The sequence below is a fragment of the Anastrepha obliqua genome, chromosome 5 (genome assembly GCF_027943255.1).
Source record: "Anastrepha obliqua isolate idAnaObli1 chromosome 5, idAnaObli1_1.0, whole genome shotgun sequence".
Classification (NCBI taxonomy): Eukaryota; Metazoa; Arthropoda; class Insecta; order Diptera; family Tephritidae; genus Anastrepha; species Anastrepha obliqua.
The window spans coordinates 65,576,873-65,593,675 of record NC_072896.1 but is presented as its reverse complement, the minus strand read 5'-3'; the positions used below and the strand labels follow the sequence as shown (position 1 = coordinate 65,593,675).

Genomic DNA, 16,803 nt, shown 5'->3' with positions numbered 1-16,803 from the left:
TTGCTTTTTAAAGAGGAAAGCCGTCGACTGATTTGCTGGCAGGAGAAGTAAAAAGTTGAAGAAAACTTTTTGAAAAAGCAGAAAATATCAAAAAACCAATAGGTAAGGAAAGCTAAATTCGGTATGAACCAAAAATTTTATTAAAATTTAATTTGCTGGCTCAGAATTATATCGCATAATATTAAACGTGTCTTTGAGTCTTAACATGCAAAACAGTGTGCGTGGTTTTTATCCTATTCCAATAATATTATTATATGATAAATATGTTGTAATGAGATGGGGGCAATATATGAGCCAAGTGTATGATAGTTTTACGAAGAGGGCGTGGTATTTAGTCGCGGCGTATTTTTTTTTCTTGTGTCGAGATATTTTGCTTCATTTTTAACAAAGATATCACGTTTTCTGCTTTTTGGAAATTATCATTATATGGCAGGTGGGCGTGGTTGTTGACCAATTTTGCCCATTTTCAATGCCAAACTACCTTGGAAAAATAGTAATAAGTGTAAAACTTGGGGGTGTGCACGGACGGCCGAACAGACAGACATGGGACGTCCTCAATTTGGTATCTCGATTCCCTTATGCTGTTAGATATTACCGTTATGTGCACAAAATTATAATGCCCTTGTGCACAGATATAGCCGCGCACCTGGTATCTGGTAGGCAGAAACATAAAACATAAAGGGTATTTCAAAAGACGCCTCTTGTGGTTGCTTTAGAATGAAACACGTAGAAATTTAGATTTTTTCAGGTTTCACTAATTGTATTCAAATTACGGCTGTCAACAATTATCCGTGAAAAATAACATCAATGACATTTAATGCCCACCATGAGCACGTCTACAGGTAAAATCCGCCAAACAGTCGATTCATGAATACTTAGTTATTGCGACCGTCGAGAAATGTTGAAGACTGTTAAGCAACCCTTTGCCCTACAACAGCAGTACTCTCATTACAATGTCCAGGTTTTGGTCTGCCAGTCCTTTTTCTATTCTCGACCACAGAACCACTTTCTTTTTATTTCCGTAAAAAAATCACAAATTTTGCGTTATATTTTTCTTAAAGATCTTCTTAAATTTTTAATGCGGTGTTCTATCGTGTAAAATTGCACATCTAACTACTTGGCAAATGGACAAAAAAAGGTACCGTCAAGCAATTATTCCATACTGGTATCTAAGCGTCACTTTTGAAAGACACTTTTATTTTTGTAATTCTTAAAAATCTAAAAAGCATGTATTGTGAAATCCGAAGTTATATATAAATATATTTAAATAAGTGACTAAAAAATTATGTTTATCCTCTTTGGACTTCACAATACACGCTTTTTAGATTCTATATATATATATACATATATATATGTATATAATTGCCGCGTACACCCTTTTTGGGTGTTTGGCCGAGCTCCTCCTCCTTTTTGTGGTGTGCGTCTTGATGTTGGTCCACAAATGAAGAGACCTACAGTTTCAAGCCGGCTCCGAACGGCAAATGGTTTTTTATGAGGAGCTTTTTCATGGCAGAAATACTCGTAGGTGTGCCATTGCCTGCCGAGGGGCGATCGCTATTTGAAAAAAACTTTTTCTTAATTTTGGTGATTCACCGAGATTCGAACCTACGTTCTCTCTGTAAAATCCGAATGATATTCACGCACCAACCCATTCGGCTACGGCGGCCGTCTCTTATTTACATGCTTGTGGCTAAATTGTTTTCTTATTAAATTTGTTAAGCATCACATTTTAGTTCCAGTTTTTCAATAAAGCGTTTGGTTGTAATTAAGTTTTTGACTCCAAACACTACTGAAAGTGCCCAACTATCATCAGAAAGAAAAGTTATTAATAGCTTTCACTACGGCCTATTGCCTTCAGCTTTTTCTTTACTTTTACTCAACGTTGCTTTAGTACTGAGAATATGTATTAAATTTGAAAATGTATACAATGCGTTTTTATTACGGCATTAAAACGTTTGAAGAAAATCAACTTTAGAAAATCGAGTAGTAGTAGTAGTGTGGACCGCCAATCTTCGTGAGATAATAATTTTCCACCCGCCAGTACAAATATTTAGATTCTTAGCAGATGCTTTCGTACTTATACCGGCCAGATTTACGAAAAAGTACCACTCATGTTGTTGTTATTATGGCATATTATTGTTAATATTGCATCAAGTCTACTAAATTTTCATCCTTATAACAGGTATAGAAATCAGTTAGCTAGATTCTTAATCTCTGTTTTTCGTTCTTCAAATACTCACAAAAGTGAACAAAATACTTTGCTGGTATCAAATGGGTTAGTTTTTTAATAAACTAACGTTTAACGGCATACTTAGCTTTAATTGCTATTTGTTAGATCGCAGCAAATGCAAGTTGAGAGGAAAGAAGGGCTGTCATGCTCCTTAGTTTTGCTAAAAGTAAAGAACTGCAGTGCCGTGGCAGAGTATAAATTTTCCTTAAACCCAAAATCTAACATTTTCTCTCAACTCTCATTTGCTGGAAATATTGAAATGCCTTTTATACACGAAGATTTCCACCCTTTTTGTCTTTACGAAAATCAACTTAGGCATATTTTTTTTATCTTTGTTATTCCATTTCATCCATTCTGCGAAGTCCCAAAAATTGAAAATTGATAATTCAAAAATAATCCATAAAATATTATAGAAAATCTTTAATTTTAAATTAAATATAAACCCACAACTCGGCCTTCAGCCGCACGTCACATGATTGTTTAATTTTATACTCGCGCATAAATCTGTACTCCACTGGCATTGCACATATGCATGCAACACTGTTGTCGCGCTTGCCACAAAATGACAATGAAATGTCAAAGGAGCAAGCGATTTCGCACAACTACATAGAAAAGAAAACAGAAACAAAAGAAGAAATTACCTTCAATTGACATAATCAATGCCAAATAATGATGTGCTGACAGGCCAGGCCAGTAGTGTCAACAATTACGCATGCAGAACATACGAAAAAAAAGCAACTATTGCCCGTGCAACGCACAGTATACGCATTAGATGGTAGTGATGCATGAAAACTGTGTAATACAAAGCTAATCAACAACGTGGGGAGAGGGGCTTTCTTTCATAAGCAGCCACTAAAGCAAGTTCTCTGCTTAAGTCTTTAGCTTTTCGCAATGATGCGTAACGGAAGTACTTGTATGTATGCATAAATGCGTACATATGTACATACTGTATGGATATGTTTTTGCTTTTTTCTTTACTACTAACGGCCGCCGATGTCTAAGAAGTAATTGACGATTATGTGCGCCTTTATTTGTTATGTAAAATGAACACACAAAAACCTTGACCTTGACATTCATAGCATTAATCACTCCATCCAAGCATAAATTTAATACCTAATCCCTTTAACACAACTTACATACATACATATGTACATACATGCATACATGTGTATATTCGACATAAATAAATCAGCTACGCTCTAATCCGCTAATAATTTTGCTTCACATCGCTTTTTTTCTTCATACAGATATAGACGAATGTCAAGATCCTACAATAAGAGCGCGTTGCGTCGAGAATGCCGAGTGCTGCAATTTGCCAGCGCACTATCTCTGCAAATGTAGGGACGGCTATGAGGGTGATGGTGAAGTTCTGTGCACAGGTAAGTCGTGAATGTGGTGCTTTGGTGCTTGGGATACGCAACTAAAACAAGTTTTGCTTTTTTCTAACTAAAATATTTGTAAGTCTGTCATAAAAACAAAGGTTGGAATCAAAGGTAAGATGCTGTCCTTTAATCGACTTTTTGGTTGGCAATTAATTATTATTTGATTCGAAAATTTTCATTAGGCAGGTAGGCAAGCTTTTGTTTCGTTTGGCATTGCGAGGTATTCTTAAAGAAACGGGAGATTTCGATCCAAGGTCATATAGAAATTCATATATATCATGTGGCATCATCATTATTTTAAAATGGATTTAAGAAGAAAGGTTAATATTTTTTTACTCTATTTTCGTGAGTCATTTTTCTCTAAAAACGCGATCGAACGCTTTTTGAGTTGTAGAAAATTTAGATATAGTTATTTTCCATAATAAGTTTATATTTAATGCAAAATGCAATTTAGTTTAATATATATATAATTATTTGTTTCAAAATATTTAAAAACCAAACTAAGCACCGCACAACATTTTGTAGGATCGGTAGACTACCGGAAGAATTTTTTTCGTATTTCTGTTGCGTATTAGTTTGGCTATTAAATAAGAAATTTGTGGTACGCACTCAATTCCGACGAGCCGCGAATTTCGTTCGCTTGTTTAAGCCCAATTAGAGAGTAAATATATCAATGAGAAAGTAAAGGGTTTTTCAATAAGGGCGGGTAGATGTTGAAATGGAATAAAATGGCGTTTGCTGTGTGGCACGTAGCGCCGTCCTGCTGGAACCACATGTCGTCTAGGCCCATATGGTTCAATATGGGCCATAAGAAATTGGAAGGGCCACCCCGTCTACCGAAAAATGGGCGCAATGCGCGCAACGTTTGCGTTAATGAACACTCATTTTGATAATAAAGTTTTATCATTTGAACGTGCTGTTCAATCATGTAACTTGCCATGAGGATTTGGCATAAACAACTGAATAATAAACAAAAGATTCGACAGATGTCACCGAAACAAAATGGCTGCCACAGGGCGCCAAAATCAACCCGCGCCAATTGAAAAACCATTTAGTTGTACGCGATTATATAGTGATTTCAGACGCTATTACAGGAGGTAGAATGGCCACATATAATTCTATCTATAGGAAAGTCTATATTATGGTACTCTGGACAAAATTGACATAATTCCGACGATTTTTTATCAAAATTTCAATTTTTTAAATCAGAACTAAAGAAAATTAGTGCAAAAATCAAGTCTGAAGTATTGGGTATGGAAATAAGTTTCCGCCCTCGTAAAGGAAGTGTCGCTGCTGATAGTAGTTTTGTGTTCGCTCTAATAATATACTGGTGGTTTGAAGTTGTATATGTGACGTCCCGATCGCAGTAGTTGACATACGTTTGAGTCGTATATAACCTTTTTTATATGACTTCAAAAATGTCTACGTTCGTTCCAAAAAAACAGCATTTGCCAAAAGTCATGCTTCATTATTACGTTTAAAATAAAAGTGCAGCGGAAACGTGTCGTATATTGATCAATATTTACAATAATCACGCTCTATCAAATACGACTTCTAAAGAGTGGTTTCGAGGCTTCCAATGTGACAATTTCGACGTGTGTGATAAAGATCGCGAAGGGGCACCAAAAAAATTCGAAAATACTCACATTACACAAATACAACAATTATTGTGACAGCAACTACATCGTCACTGGCAATGAAAAATTGAACTATTATGATAACCCTAAGCGTCGAAAATGTTGGAGCTTGTCAGGTGAACGAGGTCTATCGACAGCGAAAAAAAAAATAATCATAATTCAAAGGTTATGTTATGCATCTGGTGGGATCACACCATCACTGGCGCTCGTTACCGACTGCAGCTAATGCGTTTCAATCGAGTTCTCAAAGAAAAGCGGCCGGAATGTGACGGTAGACATAACAAACTGATTTTGCTGCATGACAACGCCAGGCCACACGTTGGTAAATCGGTAAATCAATCCAGAAATGTTTAGAAGGACTGAATTGGGAAATCTCGCCCCACCCGCCGTATTACCATTTGTTCCGATCAATGCAGTCAGACCTTAATGGAGAGCGGCTCATTTCTTACGAAAGCATCGCAGACTGGCTCAATGAATGGGTCAAGTCAAAAGAACTCGAATTTTTCGTCAGAGACATGTTGTCTGAAAGATGGAGTAAAGTTGTAGTTTTTAATGGCATATACTTCACATGACATCATTTTTTCATTTTTATTTATTGTATTATTGTATTATTAAATTGTTTAAATAATTCGTAACTTTGGCGAAGAAAGGACGGAAACTTATGCCCGTACCCAATACATCAAAATTCTTGTTGTTCTTTTAATTATTTTTCTAGGCTATACAACTGCATATTCAAAACTTTTCTAAAAATTCTGAATAATAAGTGCGACATTTTTATAGAAATTGGAAGGATGTATAACAAATTTGCTCAAAGTTTGAAATTTGAGTTGGTGTGGCTTTTTTATAAGATGAAATGTATTTTTATAAAATAAAGTATTTTATTATCTCGGATTTCGGGGGAGAAATGTTATATGGTTAATCGCACAATTATATAAATAGTTTTGAGAAAAAGTGTAGAAATTTTTTTTGAAAAAATTTTAGAAAAGATTTTTTGATTAGCTAATAGGAACACTAAACTCTAGCACTCATTATCGAAGAAATATTATCAGAATATAACCTAATAGCATTTTGAAATTCTAGAAACAATATTCGGCATCTCCGAAAAGTATTGATAAAATTCTATTTATATATTTAACAAAAACAATTTAAATAAAATAATGTAATAAACATTTTAAATTTAAATTAAAAACAATTATAAAAAACCAATTTTATTATATCAAATTTTTAAAAATAAATTCTTAGTATTTTGCCCAGATTTACTTTAGGTAATATTAAATTATTTAACATTTAATTTGATCTTAATAAATTCTCAATTCTCACTTTCAACTCTTTCAATTTATTATTCAATCCATCTTTATCGATAAATATTCTCCTACAATTTTTCCACTTGCCCTTCATAAATTATAATATTTTTACATTCGCCCGCAGACCTCGACGAGTGCCGAAGCCCTACTGCCTGCGGCACTGGTGCCCAGTGCATTAATACGCCTGGCAACTACACCTGCGCATGCCCCGATGGCTACCACGGCGACCCCTACTACAGCTGTACGGACATTGACGAGTGCACACAACCGAACGCCTGTAGTCCAGGTGCTATATGTACGAATCTGGAGGGCGGTTATCGCTGCGACTGCCCGGAGGGATACAATGGTGATGCGCGCTCCGCGACCGGCTGTGTGGACTACGATGAGTGCACCCGTTCACCATGCGGCCGCAATGCGCAATGTCTGAATACTGATGGTAGCTTCAAGTGTATTTGCCCGGATGGCTATGCGGGCGATCCCAGTCAAGGTTGTGAAGGTAAGTGAAGCGTCGTTAAAAAAAAAGAAAAACTCGTTTTTTGATAAAAAGTTGCAATACTAAGTACATGGAATTATTTATTATTCTTTCTATTTGCATCTCTCATGAAAAAAAAAACAAATAATTTAATAATTGCACTTTTTCGCGCATAAACAATCAAATCACAAACAACAACAAACAATCAAACCTAAATGTATTTCACGGTGGCACGAAACAACAACTTCACAACTCAAAATGTTTTACACACGCTATAATAAAAACCATAATAAAAATAACACGCAAAATGCATTTAACAATCAAATAATTTGGTTAAAAAATTAAATTATCATACCACCGCACCAACCATACTACACCGCATCGCACACATTGCAACATCACCAACGTGTCAACATAACATCGCCATTTCGCATTCATCTTCGACGTATAGACGTCGACGAATGCTCCACTAATAATCCATGCGGTTTGGGTGCCGAATGCGTGAATATTGGCGGTAGTTTTGCGTGCCATTGTCCGCCGGGTTACACGCTAGAGTTTGAGCGCGAGTATAGTTTGGGTGGCGGTGGGATCTATGGCGGCAATGGCACAGCGCTGAAGATAACCGGTGCCGGTTTAGCCTGTGTTGATGTAGACGAATGTAATATGGATAATGGAGTGGCCAAGTGTGGCACAAATGCCAAATGCATTAACTTTCCGGGCTCATATCGTTGCTTATGCCCGAGCGGCTTTCAAGGACATGGTTATTTGCATTGCGAAAGTTAGTATCGCTAATTGTATTTGTAACTATAGTATTCGCGTAGTGAAAGTTTGCAAGCTTACAGTAATCGAACTTATTGATAAAATATTGGACTCCAAGCACAAATTTGTATTAAATTAAGGAAAATTAAGCAAAAACGAAATACTATTACTTTCACAAAATGAAAATGTTTGAGGCGATTTCAATGCTGAAGCTTGCAAGCTTTTAACAAGTTAGAATCAAACTCTATATAAATGCTTTCATACACATTCAACACTCCTGAATCTTTCGAAATTTTGCTAGCCAGCAAGCAGCGGGAATTTTTAATAAAAATGAATTGGCAATTCCATGTCAAGCGATGGATGTTGTCATAAATTTGGTTTATTGAAATAGCTTCAGGTATTTTTAAGATTTCAATCTTTTTTTTAATTTTTTACGAAATAGTATACACACTTTAAAAAATTACTTTGTACAAAAATTTTATTTTTGTGTTAAAAATTTTAGGGGAAAATTCCTGATTTCCTGAAATTATTTCGTCAATAGTTGAGACTATGCTCAGTAATCCCTCAAAGTTTTATAACTTATCGAGTTATATTCAAATACGTGCAATTAATATATTAATTCAAGAAATTACACTACAAGAAAAATTTTCATAAATTTTGAACAAAAAATTAACCTTTTTTCGAAAAATGTTTTTGGAAGAACATTTTATTCTAAGAAATTAAAAATAAAATTTACGTCTAAAAGAACTTACAAAAATTTTCAGCATTGAATAAATCTGCGAATTATTAATTTTTTCAAAATTTTTTAGTTTATTTCTTATTAGATTCAAGCTTACAAATAAACCAATTTTCAGAAAAATTTACGATGTCCAAAATACTTGGATCGCTTGACATGGAATCGATGAGCAGACTCTCCCAGATCACTCGGTCAAAATTTTCTTAAAATAATTATTATTTGTATGGTTTAGAGCTGCCTACAATGGCAAAAAGAGCTGTCTCTGTTTGTATCTCAAAATTTCGGTGAACCATATAATTTGTTTACTTATTTTCATTTTACTCAAAACGTCTTATTCAAGCAAAAGCTTACAAATCTTATTATATTCATTTTCCATTTGTTGCCAAATATCAAAGTAAGTTTGCTGGGGATGCATCAAAATTCTCCACACCTAAGCTTTTCAACACACTCAATGAGATATTCGAACATATCTCAGCTTTTAAAGAACGCTTCTTGAATTCATTTTTTAAACTGCTTAACTTATGCTTTTTAATAAACTTTAAGCTTTCGAGAAGCTTACTTGATACTATATTACCTACCCTCTACTGCCTATTTTCACGCTATTCCTACACATACAAACATATATTTATCCATCAAAAATCATTACAATCATTATTACATTGTAACCAAGTATTTTCTTTCTTTGTTTGATTTTTAAATAATTAACAACCTTCTCCCAACACTACCAACCACCACCACCATCACTATTGCAATCAACGCCCACCATCCGAATGCCTTAAAATTCAATTCACTAAACCGAACCAACCAAACCAAAAAATCGTACCAAATGATGCCAAACCAATAACTACTTCACGACAACAACCGAACCGTATGTTTGAACAAATTCCCTTGCACCTCTTCGCACGTTTCGGCAACGTCACCGCACCAATGTTACACGCGCACTTTAGACATCAACGAGTGTCAGGACAATCCTTGTGGCGAGAATGCGATCTGCACCGACACCGTCGGCAGCTTTGTTTGCACCTGCAAACACGACTACACTGGCGATCCCTTCCGTGGCTGCACCGACATTGATGAGTGCACCGCGCTGGACAAACCATGTGGCACACATGCTATTTGCGAAAATGCCGTTCCAGGCTACAACTGCAAGTGTCCACAAGGCTTCGATGGAAAGCCGGATCCGAAAGTAGCTTGCGAGCAGGTCGATGTAAATATACTTTGTCGCAGCAGCTTCGATTGCACGAATAATGCGGAATGTATTGAGAATCAGTGTTTCTGTTTGGATGGCTTCGAACCGATTGGCTCCAGTTGTGTCGACATCGATGAATGTCGCACGCATGCGGACGCCTGTGGCGTGCATGCACAATGTATAAATACGCCCGGCTCATTCCGTTGCGATTGTGAGGCTGGTTTTGTAGGCACACCACCGCGTATTGCATGCAAGGAACCCTGTGAGGATGTACATTGTGGTGAGCATGCTTACTGCAGGCCTGATGGCAACGAGGCATACTGCATCTGCGAAGACGGTTGGACTTTCAATCCCAGTGACATTGCAGCCGGTTGCGTGGATATTGACGAATGTGATACGGTACATGGTCCTTTTGGCAGTTGCGGCGTCAATGCAACATGCAAGAATACTTTGGGAAGCTTTACTTGCACATGCCCATCTGGCTTCTCTGGTGATCCGCACGCCAAGTGTGTGGACGTAGACGAATGTCACTTGGGCAACAAATGCAGCGAAGGTGCAGAATGCATAAATATGAATGGCGGTTATAATTGTCGCTGTCCCACGGATTCAATACCTGATCCGGATCCTACAGTACGTTGCGTGCCGATTGTTTCGTGCTCCACAGATAAGGACTGCCCAGGCAATGCTATTTGCGATGCAGGAAAACATTGTCTCTGCCCACAGCCAAATATTGGCAATGATTGTCGCCATCCCTGCGAAGCGGTTAATTGTGGAGCGCACGCACAGTGCATGTTAGCTAACGGACAATCGCAATGTTTATGCGTCGAAGGTTACACCGGCAGTCCTAATACACCAGGTGGCTGTCATGATATCGATGAATGCAAGGCGAATCCATGTCAGGCAAATGCTATCTGCACAAACACACCCGGTGGCTATCTCTGCCAATGTCCCAGTGGCACGAGTGGCGATCCCTACCGGGAAGGCTGTACCGAAGGCAAAGTCGCTTTCACGTGTTCCGACTCAAACCCCTGTTCGCCCGGTGAAACTTGCGTCACAGATTCATACACCGGTAATGGCGTGTGCATTTGTCGACAAGGATACGAACGTAATGCAGAAACTGGACAGTGTCAGGATATTGATGAGTGCTCTCCGAGTCGCCAAAAAGCAGCTTGCGGCCTTAATGCGGTATGCAAAAATTTGCCCGGCAGCTATGAATGTAAATGCCCACAAGGCTTCAGTGGCAACCCCTTCGTTATGTGCGAACAATGCCAATCTCCGGAGTGTCAATGCCAACCACCCTACAAGCTGGTAGGTAATAGCTGCATACTTGCTGATTGCTCAAAAAATAAAAAATGTCCCAGCGGTGCAGAGTGTATTTCTATCGCTGGTGGCGTTAGCTACTGCGCTTGCCCGAAGGGTTTTAAAGCCGGTCCGGATGGTTCTTGCATTGATGTAGACGAATGTGTAGAGCGTGACTCTCAAGTGTGCGCTTTTGGTGCAGAGTGCATCAATATCCCTGGCAGTTTTACCTGTGCCTGTCCTGAGGGTTACAACGGTGATGCATATCACGGATTTTGCGCACCAGCGCAAAGAAAATGCGCCGCTGATAAAGAATGCGGCACGAATGAAAAATGTGTGCAGCCAGGTGAATGCGTATGCCCACCACCTTTCTTTTTGGACCCCTACGATAATAACAAATGTAAGAGCCCTTGTGAACGTTTTCCTTGTGGCATCAACGCCAAGTGTACACCAACGGATCCACCACAGTGTATGTGTGAACCAGGCTTCAAAGGAGATCCGCTCATGGGCTGTACAGATGAAGATGAATGTGCGCACCTGCCTTGCGCTTACGGTGCTTATTGCGTTAATAAAAAAGGCGGCTATCAGTGTGTTTGTCCCAAAGGCTTTACTGGTGATCCATATAAAAGCGGTTGCATATTGGAAACTGGCGCGCCGAAGAGCACATGTACAAGCAATGAGGATTGTGCGAGTAATTTGGCATGCGTGGAGGGCACTTGCGTATCTCCATGTTCCAGTCTACTTTGCGGTCCCAACGCTTTTTGTGAGACAGAAAATCACGCGGGCTGGTGTCGCTGTCGCGTCGGTTATAGCAAAGATCCAAATGGCGACTGTGTATCGCAATGTAAGGACATCATTTGCGGCGAAGGAGCACTCTGCATACCTACTTCGGAAGGACCAACCTGTAAATGCCCACACGGTTACTTTGGTAATCCGTTCCCAGGCGGTTCGTGCTCAACGGATCAGTGCAGTGCATCACGCCCGTGCGCCGAGCGACAGGTTTGTATCAATGGTCGCTGTAAGGAACGCTGTGATGGCGTGGTATGTGGCATTGGTGCCACCTGCGATAAGACCAGCGGGAAATGTGTTTGCGAACCCAACTTTATTGGCAACCCAGACCTCGTGTGTGTGCCACCTGTTAAATATGCTGAATGTGATCCAAATTGTGGTGAGAATGCTCATTGTGAGTATGGTTTCGGCAGTAGTGCATGCGCTTGCAATCCTGGCACCACCGGCAACCCCTATGAAGGATGTGGTATACAGAGCAAAAATATGTGCTCACCCAATAGTTGTGGCTCGAATGCTGAATGTCGCGCTGATGGTCAACAAATTAGCTGTATCTGTCCACAAGGCTTCACCGGTAATGCGTATGTAGGCTGCCAGGATGTGGATGAATGCGTGAACAAACCATGTGGTCTGAACGCTGCTTGCCTCAACACCCACGGTGGTTTCGAATGTGTGTGCTTATCCGGCTTTGCCGGTGATCCATTCAGCAGTTGTCAACCGGTCGATACTATTTTCTGTAATAATGCAGAGGGTTGTGAATGCAACGCGCGTGTGGAATGCCCCGATGGCTTTACTTGCGAGAGCGGAAAGTGTAAAAATCTGTGCTCAAATACTGCCTGCGGGCCGAGAGCAGTCTGTGATGGCGGTAAATGTATCTGTCCCCTTGGCTATATTGGTGATCCATATGATACCAATAGTGGTTGCACCATTCATGGCCAATGCAACAACGATGCGGACTGCAAACACTCAGAAATATGTTTCCAACTTGGTAAAGGTTTGCGAAAGTGTGTCGATGCTTGCACAAAGATTCAGTGTGGACCTAACGCGCTTTGTGTATCAAATAATCATCTATCTTCATGTATCTGCACTGATGGCTATTTTGGCAATCCAAGCAATTTGCAAGTGGGCTGTCAACCAGAACGGAAAGTACCAGATATTGAAGATAAATGCAAATCGGACAATGATTGTGAATCTGGCTACTCGTGCGGACCCGATATGCAAGGAACAAAAGGATGTATCAATCGTTGCTCGAAGGTCGTCTGTGGCGCAAATGAAGTTTGTAATATCGACGCGAATGGGCTTGCTTTATGCAACTGCGCAGACAGTTTTGTTTGGAATCCAGTTACTTCTTCCTGCGAAAAACCCTCATTGCCAGACTGTACCAGCGACAGGGACTGCCCTACAGCTTCTGCCTGCCGACCAGATGTGGTCGGTGTGCTAAAATGCATTTCAATTTGTGATGAATTCACATGCCCTGGTAACTCGCTTTGTGTGGCACGCAACCACCAGGGCCGCTGTGATTGTCTACCTGGCTTCGTTGGTAACCCAAATGACCGGAATGGTTGTCAGCCAGTGGCAAAAAATCAATGTCGTACTAATGCTGAATGCGCTGAATCGGAAGCGTGTGTTAAATTTGGACCAAGCGAAAGTCTCTCCTGCCGACCAGCTTGCGAAAGCATGAAGTGTGGACCACATGCAGTTTGTATCACCAACAACCATCTCGCTCAATGTCAATGTCCACCTGGACCTTTTGCGGGGGATCCCAATGATCCTTTCAATGGCTGTCAGAGCGTCCCATGTGTCTACAATCACGACTGCCCACCAACAAAAATGTGCAATCGCATGACACACACTTGCTACGATGTTTGTGATGATGAGTCTTGTGGTGAGAACTCCATTTGCATTGCCGAGGATCATCGCGCGGTTTGTCAATGTCCACCTGGCTTCAAAGGAAATCCAATACCAGAGGTGGAATGCACCAAAGTTAGTGGCTGTGTTCCTGGAACTTGTCACCATTCCGCCATTTGCGAGGTCACACCCCACGGCCCAATATGTCGCTGCCCTGAAAACTTTATTGGTGATCCCGAAACGAGCGGTTGTCGTCCAGATAGTCAATGCCCAAATGACGATGCCGATTGCCCAGCGAATACAATTTGCACTAATGGTCGCTGCATTGATCCCTGCGAGAATGCTTGCGGTCAAAACTCCGAATGCAAGGTTGTTAATCGTAAACCTGTTTGTACTTGTCCCCTGAAATTCCAACAGAACGGAGATTCACCAAAGGATGGCTGCGTACGCTCGGTGTCCAGATGTAAATCTGACGTTGACTGCGGCGGAAATATTTGTTACAACGGGCAGTGTCGCGTGGCATGTCGTAATACGGATGACTGCTCGTTCGGCGAGAAATGTTTCAGTAATATTTGTGTGATACCTTGTTTGGATCATAGTCAATGTACATCAGGTTTGGCTTGCCTTGAAGGCTTTTGCGTTATTGGATGTCGCAGTAACAAAGATTGCTCAGCCGAACAATCATGTATAAATAACAAATGCACCGATCCATGCAAAGCGGGTGGCATCTGCGGACCAAATGCGCTTTGTAGTATAGATAAACATCTCAGTCAGTGCACTTGCCCAGAAGGCTTCGAAGGTAATCCCACACCTGATCAAGGTTGCGTGCGTGTACCCGCTCCTTGCTTGGCCACCAACCAGTGTCCCAGCGGCCACATGTGCATCGGTAACCAGTGCAATCTTCCTTGTCAGAAGACATCTGCTTGTGCTATTGGCGAACGCTGTTACCAAAATGTCTGTCGTAAAGTTTGTTACACTAGCAACAACTGCTTGCCAGGCGAAATTTGCAAAAACGATGGCACCTGTCAACCTGGCTGCGATTCTGATGCTGATTGTCCACCTACAGAGCTCTGCCTCAGCGGCAAATGTAAATGTGCCTCTGGCTTTATTGGCACACCGTTTGGTTGCTCCGACATTGACGAATGCACAGAGGAGCCTTGTCATTCAACAGCACGCTGTGAGAACTTACCCGGCTCATACCGTTGTATATGTCCTGAAGGTACAGTGGGCGACGGGCTCTCTCAACAAGGCTGCATCAAGCCTAAGGAATGTTATAAGGATGACGATTGCGCAAATAACTTAGCCTGCGTTAGCGACAAATGTACGGAGCCTTGCACTAATACAACATGCGGACCGAATGCACTCTGCAATGCTGAAAATCATCAGGCATCTTGCTATTGCCCTCCTGGTCATTTAGGAGATCCCAGCGAACACGTAGTTGGTTGCTTTAAAGTTGAATGTATCGTGGATGATGACTGCGCCAACGACAAGGCTTGTGATAGTGAAACCAACCGTTGCATCAAGCCTTGCGATCATATTTTGTGTGGAAAAGGTACCTGTAATGTTGCTAATCACCAAGTATTGTGTTCCTGCTATGAGGGCTATCAGCTCGTAAACGGCGTCTGCGAAGATATCGATGAATGTCTGTCTCATCCCTGCCACAGCACCGCCTTCTGTCAAAATCAGCCCGGCACCTTCCAGTGTCATTGCCCCGAAGGTCTTATTGGCGATCCAATCAATGTAGGTTGTCGCGATCCCATCGAATGCCTCACCGACTCAGACTGCCCTTCCAGTGCGAGCTGTCAAAATGCTCGCTGCCGTAACTCTTGCGAACGTGAAAATGCTTGTGGGCGTAATGCAACCTGTTTAGCTCAGTCACACAACGCCATCTGTGCATGCCCACCCAACTCACGTGGTGATCCATCCATCGAATGTGTTTATGTCGAATGTTCGGACAATGAAGACTGCATCAACGAAAAGGCCTGCTTGGATGCAAAATGTGTGGATCCTTGCTCTCTACCAAACGTTTGCGGTACAAATTCACGTTGCACCGCCCAAAACCACATCGGCATGTGTACTTGTGAAACTGGCACAACGGGTGATGCGCAACTTGGTTGCGTACCACTACAATATTGCAACACAGACAGCCAATGCGCTTCTGGAACAATTTGCACCAATGGCATCTGCGCCACGCTCTGTTCTTCTGTGCGTGATTGCATTTCTGATCAATTGTGCATACAAGGCGTCTGTCAACCCACATGCCGTGCGAACTCCTCATGTCCTGAATTCCAGTACTGCCTCAACAGTATTTGCACCAAAGAGGTGCTTTGCCGAGATGATGATGACTGCGGTGTAAACGAGAGTTGTATACAGGATACCTACGGACGTGCATCGTGCGAAAATGTATGCCTAGGTCGCGCTATTTGTGGACGCAATGCCGAATGTATTGCGCGCAGTCACGCGCCCGATTGTGAATGTAAGGAAGGCTTCTTCGGTGATCCGAAGAGTGGTTGTCGCAAGATTGAATGTAGCACGGACACGGATTGCTCCAACGACAAGACATGCGATGATCACATGTGCAAGATAGCTTGCCTTATTGGCGAACCATGTGGAGAAAATGCCCTGTGCACTACTGAAAATCACAAGCAAGTATGCCACTGTCAACCCGGCTATACCGGAGATCCGCGCATGCGCTGTGACGTTATAAACTTTTGTAAGGATGCACCTTGTGGTCCCGGTGCTCGTTGCCGTAATTCGCGCGGTTCCTTTAAATGCACTTGTCCCCCAGGTTTGGTTGGTGATCCCTACAACGAAGGTTGTCGCACCGCGGTGGAGTGTGAAACTAATGAAGATTGTCCCCCGCATGCTGAATGCACGAAAATTAATGGTATATCCAAGTGTCAAGATGTTTGTGCGAATGTTAAGTGTGGCAAGAATGCCGAATGTATACCTAAGGGTCATCAAGCTCATTGTGCATGCCGTAATGGTTACGATGGTAATCCCGCTGATCGGATTACCGGCTGTAAGCCACTACCCGTACCATGTCAAATGACCAGCGACTGCCCGACCAATACCTACTGTTCGGATAGTATATGTAAACGTAAGTACTAACATACAGCGAACCAAAAAATATAACGAACGCTAATTACGGAACGGTTTAG

The 16,803-nt window shown here is 41.2% G+C and overlaps 1 protein-coding gene across 1 annotated transcript in view; it reads left to right on the top strand.

Annotated features, from left to right (window-relative positions):
* Positions 1–16,803, top strand: part of LOC129248648 (uncharacterized) — a 233,351-nt gene that overhangs the window by 125,281 nt on the left and 91,267 nt on the right. Inside the window, exons 6-9 of the mRNA XM_054888276.1 lie at positions 3,478–3,609; positions 6,678–7,049; positions 7,477–7,803; positions 9,468–16,742. Of these exons, the coding sequence (XP_054744251.1) occupies positions 3,478–3,609; positions 6,678–7,049; positions 7,477–7,803; positions 9,468–16,742 (8,106 nt within the window). The remainder of the gene's footprint in view (positions 1–3,477; positions 3,610–6,677; positions 7,050–7,476; positions 7,804–9,467; positions 16,743–16,803) is intronic.